This window comes from Pelophylax lessonae (genome assembly GCF_965119305.1).
Source record: "Pelophylax lessonae genome assembly, chromosome: 4".
Taxonomy (NCBI): domain Eukaryota; kingdom Metazoa; phylum Chordata; class Amphibia; order Anura; family Ranidae; genus Pelophylax; species Pelophylax lessonae.
Window position 1 is genome coordinate 95,301,266 of NC_138771.1, and position 12,158 is coordinate 95,313,423.

Below are 12,158 nucleotides of genomic sequence, written 5' to 3' on the forward strand. Positions count from 1 at the left end.
AGAGCTCTCTTTTGGTGGTATTTGATCACCTCTGCTTTTTAATTTTTTGAGCTATAAACAAAAAAACATCAACAATTTGGAAAGAAAAAACAACATATTTTACATTCTGCTCAAAAAACATATCCAATAAAAAAAAAAGAATCGAATTTCTTCATCAGTTTAAGGCCCCGTTCACACAGGGGCGATCCGACTTGGGGGGGCGACCTCGGAGCGGCCGGCACGGACTTCATAACATTGAAGTCTATGACGGTCGCTCCGGGTCGCCCCAAAGAAGCTCCAGACCCTTTTTCTAAGTCGGAGCGACTTGTGTCACTCCTATTAGAACGGGTCCGCAGCTTCCCTATGGAAGGCGACCTACGGCGACCTGTGAGGCGACCTGTGAGGCGACCAGGTCGCCTCACAGGTCGCCCCAGTGTGAACGGGGACTTAGCCAATATGTATTCTGCTACATATTTATGGTAAAAAAAATCCCAATAAGCGTATATTGATTTGATTGCGCAACAGTTAGAGTGTCTATAAACTATGGAAAATATTTATGGAATTTTAATTTATTTTTATTTTTTACCTGTAATTGTTTTACCTGTTATAGTGGGACTGTGATATTGTGGCGCACAAATCGGACACTAACTGACAATTTTGACACTTTTTGGGGACCAGTGACACTAATACAGTGATCAGTGCTAAAAATATGCACTGCCACTCTACTAATGGTACTGGCTGGGAAAGGATTAACATCAAGGGCAATCAAAGGGTTAACTGTGTGCCTAGCCCGTGTTTGTGTACTGTGTTGGAGGTGCTTTTTGTATGGGAAGGCATGGATCCATGTTCCTGCCTTGCAGGAACACTGGATCCATGCCTTCCCTACTGACAGAATGGCAATCTGCCTTGCCTCTACCTGCCTCTGCCTTGTCAAAGACAGATTTCCAGTCTGGCTCTCTGCCTAATGATCATTGGGTGCTGGCGGACATTGAGTTTGCAGTACCTACAGATCAGCTCCCGCTGTGCATAATCACAGCAGGAGCGGGTCGCCAGTGGCATGCATGCGCGCCCCAGACCTGGAAGTGTAGGATTACGTACTAGGTACATGATTCTGCGCAGCAGAGCCACCTTGCCACCATACATGTAAGTGATAATTAGTAATAGTCTGCTGTTTTCAGCTTTCTACAGCTTAAAGAAGTTCTGTGATATCCATAATTTGTTCATCAAAAAGAAGCATCAGAAGCAAAATATTTAGAAGCTTAGAAAGAAAAAAATTTATCTGTATTGGCTTTAACTCACACGAGCTTAATAAAGCAAAGAAGCGATGCTGCCAATCAGCATCACAGTATAGAAGAGAGAAATGAGCAGACGGGGAGACATCAGTGCAGGGAAATGTAAAGAAACGGCATTCCAAAAAGAAAAAAGAAATGAATAGGCAATGATAAAAACCTTTGTAGGATGCCTCCTTTACTTCTTTTGTGTTTGACAAAGCATCTCACTTGGTGGCAAAAGAAAAGAAGTCTAAAAACCTAATTCAAGTTTCTTCTTTTTTCCAGTTTCCAGAGCATAATTGAAGACTGTGTGAGACAAATGAGTGTAGAATTAAATCAGATGAGAGGGAATGGAAACGCATCCACAAACAGGAACAGCGCAACCATAGATGCCGAAATTGTACTGCGGCCTTTGATGGATTTTCTGGATAAAACGTTAGTACTGACTGACCAGCGTTTATGTGTCAAGACCTTTTAATGTTTGTTGTTTAAATAGTTTTTTCTTGTAAATGTGCAAAAATGTTTGAATAATACTTTATTAAAAAATGGGATCATCAGATTACATGCATGTATGAAAATGGGTGCAATGTAAGGTGTATGCAGTTCTACTTTTGATTTACTATGGTTTATATCCCTTATCCCAGAGTGAGAGCTATTTTTGACCACTTCCTGCCCGTAGGACGTCATATGACATCCTAGATTTTGAGTGAAGATATCTGAATGATGCCTGCAGATATCCTTCTTTTCTGCCGGTGATTCCCTGCAAAACAATCATAGCGGCTGTTCAGATTGATATCCCCCCTCCTGCCACCCTCCGGTGCTTTTACCAGCTCACCTGTGTGATTGACGAGCCAGAGAATGAATCAGCCAGTGGCGGATGCTTACTATAGAGTTGACCGAGGAGCAGATTGTCCCTGTCCATCTCTATGACCTTCGGAGGCCGGGCACAACGTTCCCGCACAGGCAGATGTAAACACTGCCATGTTTTTAGTTGGAAAGTCTGAGAACATTTTTTTTTTAATCTCAGGCTTTCCAGCCTAGAGGAGAGAAGTGAGGTCTTATAAACCCCAGATCTCTCTGTAAAGAGGACCTGTCATGACCTATTCCTATTACAAGGGATGTTTACATTCCTTGTAATAGGAATAAAAGTGATAAAAAAAAGGGAAAGAGTAAAAATGTAAAAAAAAATAAATAAACAATAAAAAAATTATAACACCCCCGTGCTCGATCGCAGAAGCGAACGTCTACGTACGCCTCGCCTGCATATGTAAGCAGTGTTAAAACCACACATGTGAGGTATCGCCATGAACGTTAGAGTGAGAGCAATAATTGTAGCACAAGACCTCCTCTGTAACTCTAAACAGGTAAACAAAGTTTTAAGCGTAGCCTATGGAGATTTAAGTACTAAAATTTGGCATCATTCCACAGTGTGCGCAATGCTAAAGCGTGACTTGTTAGTTATCTACTTACTCAGCGTAACATCATCTTTCACATTATACAAAACGGACTAACTTTAGTGTTTTGGGTTTTATTTAATTCATGAAACAGTTTCCAAAAAAAAAACTCGTTTGAAAAAATGCGCAAAAACATTGTGACATAAAAAGTTGCAGACGTAGCCTATGGAGATTTTAAGTACTGAAATTTGGCGTCATTCCACAGTGTGCGCAATGTTAAAGCGTGACATGTTAGTTATCTGTTTACTTGGCGTAACATCATCTTTCACATTATACAAAATGGGCTAACTTTAGTGTTTTGGGTTTTATTTAATTCATGAAATGGTTTCCAAAAAAAACACGTTTGAAAAAATGTTGTGCAAAAACATTGTGACATAAAAAGTTGCAATAACTACCATTTTATTCCCTAGGGCCTCTGGTGAAAAAAAAAAAAAAAAACATAGATAATGTTAAGGGGTTCTGAGTAATTTTCTAGCAAAATAATGCTGGTTTTCACTGTACATGTAGGAGCGAAGTGTCAGAAATGGCTTGGGCTGATAGAGGTTAAAGGCCACCAGAGCTACAATTGCTTTGATAAATCTGAGAAAGAAAACGATATCTCTCTCACAGCTTCTGCAATTACGGTACATCTGAGTATTCTATCCAGGTGGCATGACATTTTCTGTATAAGGAAAATTTAAAATCCAAAAAAAAAAAGTCATGTGCTTTGTCAGAAACTGGATAATCAATAAATACATTTTCCTCATCTATGATTTAAGACCTACTTCCTGTTGCCTGGCAGCATGCTTCAGACTACCACTAGTACTCTCTGTGGGGAAGCAGTGATCCCTTCGCGGAGGTCCAACAGCCCTCCTGCTGAATCAGAGTGAGTGCTCCAATCAGTACAGAGCCTGAGCTTTGCTAATTGTAGAACTACTGTATAGTTCTGACCCAGTAGGAGGTGTGTCAGACCTCTGCAGAAAGATGATTGCTTTCACACAGAGAGAAAGGATTCTGGAAGGGGACAGGTTTCTACTCAGGCTGTAGCTGCTTGAAAAAAACACAAACTGTAAAACATATCATAAATGTATCTGGGCTCATAAATCTAAGGAAGAAGGCATTATCTTTGCTTTGTGATATTTTAGATCATTGCGACCATTTTTATCATTTTCAATTTTTTTTAAACTTGTTTCAGTTTATCAGTGTCTGCCAAAATATGTGAGAAGACCGTGTTGAAACGTGTTTTGAAGGAGCTGTGGAAATTAGTCCTCAATACAATTGAAAAGCAGATTGTACTTCCCCCTCTGACGGATCAAATAGTAAGTAGTATAACATTTTATATTATTATAAAAGTGCCATTGTCTTGTAATGTGCAATAATGTTTTCTAAAACAATCATATTTGCTTTTATATAAGTGTGTCATACATAGCCTTAACTTAGACCACTAGGCAACCATTAGGCAACAATTAGGCCTTGTTGGAATTCCCAGAAGGGCAGGTCTAAGTGCCTCTGAGTGTAGGAAGTCATTTTTATTGCACACAGAGTTTTTCGAGCTTTCTAAAGTATGGGGTCGGACCTTTCTCAGGGATGGTGAATGAATAATAGGGATTGATAGTGTTCAAAATTTAAAAGGTAACTCCACTTTCATTGGGAACAAAATAGCAAAAAAAAAAAAAATAATAATATAGCATATACAAGATTGCCTTTCCATCTTAATCTGCAGCAATGTAATTTACAGTAAAGTGCAATGCAATATGGCTACCGGGAGGTGTTTTGTACACAGAATGTGTACTGAACACACCCCAGATAAGTCATTTCCTGCTTGTGTGATTGACTCATTATTGACTCATTAATTTTCTCAGAAGTCTGCATTAAGATACAAGTCTGATTTTTGGCCTCCACTGCAACAAAATGTCATTTTTGATAGGATATTCCCTCTAGGAAATCACATTTAAAGGATACAGACCCTGCAACTTTCCTCATTAGAGCCCTAATTCTGCAAAAGCTGGTTGATAGTTATGAAATCACTCCCATTAGACTCACTGAGCACAGGGACATAGAGGAACAAACAGTGATTTCTTCAGAATAACAAAAGGTAAGAATCTTCAACACAGATTGTTAAAATCCTTGTAATGTACATAGATCACCCAGAGGGGAAAGTTTTTTTGTCAACAAAAGTGAAGTCACACTTTAATCATGTTCGTTGAACCTGTCCGAACCAAACACAGGTACATTTAGCTAATAATTACAGTGCGCAAATAATTAGTAGGGTGCCTACAGATAATAAAGTGGCCAGTTGCCTCACTGTCATCATTCTTAATGAGACATACAGTTGTGCTCATAAGTTTACATACCCTGGCAGAATTTATGATTTTTCAGAGAATATGAATGATAACACAAAAACTTTTCTTTCACTCATGGTTAGTGTTTGGCTGAAGCCATTTATTATCAATCAACTGTGTTTACTCTTTTAAATCATAATGGCAACAGAAACTACCCAAATGACCCTGATCAAAAGTTTACATACCACAGTTCTTAATACTGTGCATTGCCCCCTTTAACATCAATGACAGCTTGAAGCCTTTTGTGATATTTGTGGATGAGGCTCTTTATCTTCTCAGATGGCAAAGCTGCCCATTTGTCCTGACAAAAAGCCTCCAGTTCCTGTAAATTCTTGGGCTGTCTTACATGAACTGCACGTTTGAGATCTCCCCATGGCTCAATATATTGAGGTCAACTGAGATGGCCACTCCAGAACCTTCATTTTATTCTGCTGTGGCCAATGACAGGTCAACTTGGCCTTGTGTTTAGGATCATTGTCATGTTGGAATGTCCAAGTACGTCCCATGCACAGCTTCCGGGCTGATGAATGCACATTTTCCTCCAATATTTTTTGATAACATACTGCATTCATCTTTCCATAAATTCTGACCAAATTTCCTGTGCCTTTGTAGCTCATACATCCCAAAACATCAGTGATCCACCTCCGTGTTTCACAGTAGGAATGGAGTACCTTTTATCATAGTCCTTGTTGACTCCTCTCCAAATGTAGCGTTTATGGTTTTGGTCAAAAAGCTCAATTTTGGTCTCATGACTCCAAATGACTTTGTGCCAGAAGGTTTGAGGCCTGTCTCTATGATGCTTGGTGTATTGTAAGTGGGATACTATGTGGCATTTGTGTAGTAATGGCTTTCTTCTAGCGACTTGACCATGCAGCCCATCTTTCTTCAAGTGCCTTCTTATTGTGCATCTTGAAACAGCCACATCACATGTTTTCAGAGAGTCCAGTATTTTACCTGAAGTTATTTGTGGGCTTTTCTTTGCATCCTGAACAATTTTCCTGGAAGTTGTGGCTGAAATTTTAGTTGGTCTACCTGACCATGGTTTGGTTTTAACAGAACCCCTCAGTTTCCACTTCTTGATTAGAGTTTGAACACTGTCGATTGGCATTCTCAATTCCTTAAATATCTTTTAATATCCCTTACTGTTTTATAAAGTGCAACTACCTTTTCCCGCAGATCCTTTGACAACTCTTTTGCTTATCCCATGACTCAGAATCCAGAAACGTCAGTGCAGTTCTGGATGAAAGATGCAAGGGTATGTCAGGAGTCCAGAAACTCATTGACCTTTTATACACACACACTAATTTCAAGCAAACAGATCACATGTGAGGATGGTTACCTTTAATAGTCATTCAAACCCCTTTGTGTCAACTTGTGTGCATGTTATCAGGCCAAAATCACCAGGGTATGTAAACTTTTGATCAGGGTCATTTGGGTAGTTTCGGTTGTCGTCATGATTTAAAAAGAGTAAGCACAGTTGATTGATAATAAATGTCTTCAGCCAAACACTAACCATGAGTGAAAGAAAAGTGTTTGTGTTATCATTCATATTCTTGGAAAAATGGCCAAGAAATCATAAATTCTGCCAGGGTATGTAAACTTATGAGCACAACTGTATGTTCATCCTTTATTTCATCTAAAATAATCTCATTTTTATTAAATAGGAGGTGTTAATTGTTAACATTTTAAATTATTATACTGGGTTTAATCCTCTGAAAGTTTAGCAGCTTTAGAATGGGTCAGTTAACTTGGTAATAACATTATAACTAACTTGAATATCTTAATATGTTTTTAATATTTTTTTAGGGCATATACGTTTTTTTTTTTAGTGCACTGTTTTTTTTTGTTTTTTTTTATATTATAGGTATGTGATTTTTATACCATAATTAAAATAGTGATCAAGTGATTTAGGGATTGAAAGTCACCAGCCACACAAAGTGTTAGCTTTTGCCTGTCAAAAGGGGATTTATTTTATAACTATCAGAATATTAAGGCACACACATTACAACATATTGGGTACAAAAGTATGCATTTTTTTAAATATCATTTAAAAACAGTAAATAAAAAAAAAATTACATCAGCAATATTCCTGTCATTAGTATTTCCCATTGTCCTTGTTCTTTCTGTTGGCATTTATGTATTCCTGGCATAGTACATTAGTATCCAGTTCACAATCAGGTAGTTGTTAAATTGTATAACCAGTCGCAGGTGCTAATGGAGTAAACATGTTACAGCCTAATGTCCATTCAAAGGTACATCCAGAAGACAGATTCTAAAATGTATAAAGGGTAAACTTAATGTGCAGTGGTTTTGTAAATTTGAACTATTGCTTGGAGTTTAGGCTCCTCTTAAATTTTTGTTCTCTGTCTCCTCTTTGCCTTTGTACAAAGCCAGTTATTTACAGAGCTCAGTAGCTCCAGATAAAATTTACACACAGATGCATAAGTTGACTTGTCCCTATGGGATGGCTCCTTTTCAGGTTTCAATCAAACAGAGCAAGCCAAAGGACGAGGAGCCTGTAAATCCTTTATCATGTCTTAAATTCTGTTTGTAAAATGAAAGAGATATATAGGGGAAGAGGAAAGAAAAAAAGAACATCAGTTTAACAAATTTAGAGAATTAATTGAAAAACATTACCTAACACAATGTTAGTCTGTCTTTACATCTGTTAAAGAGCAGGGACAGGTTCTATGACGTTTGGAGGCAAACAGCAGCATGTTTTTAAGTCTGCATTCAATATTTTACAAATGAAATTCTGTAAAGTAAAAGAATGTTGCTCACACAGTGACAGTCAGTACATTTAAGTCACAACAGGCCTTTGGCATTATGAGATTTCACTTTGTTCTTTGTTTAGAGAAACATTTTATTCCACTGCCTTATATCCATTCATAGCAGTCACAATGGATGTGTACTACATGTGACACTGTGAACTGAGGATCATAACACAATTTGGCACCATTTAGATCAGTACTGGAAATTAAATAAAGACATCAGTATGTTTCCTCTTCAGGAATTGACATTTGATGGTAAATAGATGATGTTTAATTTTCTTCTTACAGTCTTGGGCTGTCGTGTAAATTAACATGATAAACTAGTTGAGTCATCACTGTTTGCTTTTGTCTCAAAACTATCCCCATTATTATGTTTATAATATTATGGGGGAAGAAGAATCAGGCTATTGCCGAAGAGCACTAAAAAAATGTTACAGAAATAGGAAGATTATTTGATCTACTATAAAATCATTATGCCTTTTTTAAAATGTAAAATGCCCCTTGCCATGAACATTAATTAACCTTGCATCAAAGACCTTCAAATGCAAAACTGTATGTGTCCCCAGTTCTTAAACTCTAAGTCTAATGGACAAATAGTCAAAGATTGAATTCCAAATTAACTTCTAGACTTGGTTTTGATGTTTAAAAGGAAAGTAAAGGCAACTTGTATTTGCCTATACTTCTTTTTAGTCACAGGAGTACATTTCCTAATGCTATTGTACACTAGCGGCTGATGGGGCAGAGCCAAGCCAATATCATGAAGGATCTTGATAATATTATTGGGACTCACCACAGCTGTCTGATTGACAGAAGGTTCAGTTTCTCACCATGTGACTGAAAGCGAGAGACAGCAGCACCCACCCTCTACTCTCTCTGGCAGCAGAAGGATTGGAGAAGGGAAGGGGAAATCCTAGCACAGGCACTGCTGGAACTAAAGGCAGAGAGCTGTCAGTTCAGCTGCCACATGATCAGCCAGGACTCTTAAAGCCAGCATCAGGAGGATGCTTCAGCAGAGAGATGAATATGTTTATTTATTTGTTAGGATCCCAAACTTCTCCTTTAAGCTTAAATAACTAAAGAAAGGGTTAAAGGAAGCCCAATCATGGAGATTTCCTTGCAATTCCTATCCCTAGAAACATACCAGAAAATACGTGAAAATCTCTCCAAAATTAGGGTACGTCCCGCCTCTGACAGTTGTCATCAGAACAAACATTCCCAATTGAAGATTTTCCCTCTAATTCTGTTTTGTGACAACTGTAAAATATTATTTTACCTGTGCCTACTATCATTTTCTAGGCCACTTGCCTTCTGTACTTTCTCCCTGAGGAGCACTTTACCCTTGCTCCTCTCATGATGAAGGTCCTCTTTCAGATCTGAGAGAGTGCCTTCCTCACAGAATTTATACTTTCTTGTAGCATATCATGATAGTTAACATTTAGTTATTAACCACAACTGGTTGTAGGCACAAAGGTTTCCTTGTCTCATCAGTGCACCCTGAACTCTGTAACTTGCACAGGCTACTTTGTGGTGACAGGAATAACTTTATGCACAGACTTTGAGACTGCTGCAGAACTCCAACTTGAACTGCCTCAGTCATTTATTCATTATTTAGTCACAGAGTGGGCTAGAAAATCTGAACATGTAATATTTAGCAATTGCCCTTTTTGTTTTGTGGGCAGAATTTGATCTCATTAAATGTCCAGTAAGCAAATGACATTTAAATATGGCTTTCAGGCTTTTGAGCTATAGCAGTTCTTTTGCTAGAAGAAGGGCCTGCATATTGTTGGACTTTGAAACAGAAGGCAAAGTTAACGTCTCTAGGGTTTCTATAATATACTAAATTACCTGACAGCTGTGTGCATTCCATTTAATCACCTATTCCCACCTTTAAACTTCCGACATGCCAAGAAGAGTAGACTGGATACAGCAATATCCTTCAATATACAACTGACAATCAGTGGTAGGCCACAAAATATTTGTGGTTGAGTCAGTGCACTTTTTACATTAAACAAAGAGAAAACATTGCTGTTGAGCTGCTATACAGAATTTCTTATAATTAGTTAATTAACATATGTTTGTTCTTACCCTCTCTCAGCTGGAAATATTTTTGTATTTAGATCCTAAGTTTGAGAGCTTTTTTTTACAATTCATATACAACACGTGAGAAGGATCACCAGATAGTGTGCATAGCATACATTCTAGTTTACACCTATTTATACCAGTTTTCATTATTTACATATGACAGTTGGATATAACTGAATGTTTTAAAGGATCATGTATATTGTGAGTCTCATGGTGGCTTTCTAATACAAACAACAAACTGATATTATTATCATATGTTGTGATACACTGCCATGCCGACTGTTCCTTGTTCCTCTGCCAAAAAATCCAGTAATTATAGTTCTTAGGGTAATTGTGATTTAACACATGTTAGCATTTCACTGTAGTGGGAAGCTAAGCAGATGGTTGTTAAACACAAAAAGGGGTAGAACAGGCTTGCACTATCCTGACAGATTCTGGCATCAGTTGCTGCCTATTTATCCTAGCTACTTATAGTTAATTGCTGTAGACAAGGCAACCACATTTTATAAGTAGCTAGGTTTAAATAGAAAGCAACATTATTCAGAATTAAGCTTTACAGTGAGTTTTCAGATGGGATACAAATTCATTTATATTAAATAGGATCAATATCATGGAACATAGTGCGAGATTTATTATACCCAAAGTTGAATATAGTTTCAAAATAGTCATTGGTATTGTACTTGCACAGTGTAGTTAAGGGGAGACGAGAGACATGTCATTTGATACATGATCCCATGACTGAATCAACCGCACTATAATCAAAATTATGTTTATAAATATTGCGCTTATGACAGAGAGCATCAGGGATATTGATGGGTATTAGGGATTCTATTATTATCCTCTTTAGGCCTATAACACTGAATGACAGAATGTCTTTGACTGAACCTATGATTTTCAGACTGTGGTACGGCTCCATCCTATTTTGATTTCTTGACTTTTCTTATTTATCTTTCAAATGTATGTTTCTTACACACATTTTTAATTTTCATAAAAAAGATCTGTTTCATAAGCATTGGGTCTTAAAAGATGGTACGATGTGGGTATATAAGATCCACATAGACCCATAAATTTTGACAAACCTGGACGTTTTTAATGGATACATGTCAAAGGTAAACAAAAAAGGCTATAGCTAAGCTACAGTATATAGCTAAGCTATAGCTAAAACTATTCTGTCCTTCCATGGGCACTATCAGCATTGTATATATACAGGTGCATCTCATAATCTTAGAACATCATCAAAAAGTTATTTATTTCAGTAATTCAATTTAAAAAGTGAAACGCATATCTTTTATATAGATGCGTTACACACAGTGATATGTTTCAAGCATTTCTTTCTTTTAATTTTGATGATTAACCACTTTACAACCGGAGGATTTTGCTGTCTTCCGTCCAGGCCACTTTTTGCGATTCGGCGCTGTGCAACTTCAACTGACAATTGCGCGGTCGTGCGACGCCGTACCCAAACGAAATTTACGTCCTTTTTTTCCCACAAACAGAGCTTTCTTTTGGTGGTATTTGATCACCTGTGCGATTTTTACTTTTTGCGCTATAAACAAAAAAAGAGCGTTTATTTTGAAAAAATAACAATATTTTTCACATTTTTTTATATGAAATTCCCCCCAAAAAAGATGTAAAAACCAATTTTTTTAAAAGTTTTTGGCCAATTTGTTTTATGCTACATATGTTTGGTAAAAAAAATCGCAATAAGCGTATTTTGATTGGTTTGCGCAAAAGTTATTGCGTTTACTAACAAAGGGAAAGATTTCTGTCATTTTTGGTGTTTTTTTTTTAACGCGTAATGGCGGCGATCTGCGATTTTTTTTGCGGGACTGCGACATTGCGGCGGACAGACCGGACCCCTGACTGACATTTTTGACACTTTTGGGGGTACCAGTGACATTACTGCAGTAATCAGTGCTATATATATGCACTGTTACTGTAAAAATGACACTGGCAGGGAAGGGGTTAATTTTATTGGAGAGGGAGGGGTTAATGTATGCCTGGTGCTTACTGACGTGTAGGGGGGGAGGTGACTATGTGATTCATGGACAGATCGGATGTCCAGCTATGCTGAACAGTCCGATCTGTCACTCCCTGTCACTATGGAGATCCGCCCGCTGTGTTTACACACAGCGGGCGGATCTCCAGACTCGATCCCCGACGATCGGGTAAGAGCAGCGGCGATCGCCGCTGCTCCTCCCCTGGCCCGACTCCCGCTGTGAATGAAAACAGCGGGAGCGAGCCTCCGGCGGCGCGCAAGCGCCGCCCAGAAGGGGAGGA

General features: G+C 38.1%; 1 protein-coding gene across 2 annotated transcripts in view; it reads left to right on the forward strand.

The window, feature by feature from the left end:
• LOC309553742 (protein unc-13 homolog C-like) overlaps positions 1–12,158 on the forward strand; it is a 621,348-nt gene that overhangs the window by 436,108 nt on the left and 173,082 nt on the right. For both annotated transcript variants that reach the window (XM_082255119.1, XM_082255120.1), the window contains 2 exons: positions 1,536–1,685; positions 3,879–4,002. In XM_082255119.1, coding sequence (XP_082111245.1) covers positions 1,536–1,685; positions 3,879–4,002 — 274 coding nt within the window. The remainder of the gene's footprint in view (positions 1–1,535; positions 1,686–3,878; positions 4,003–12,158) is intronic.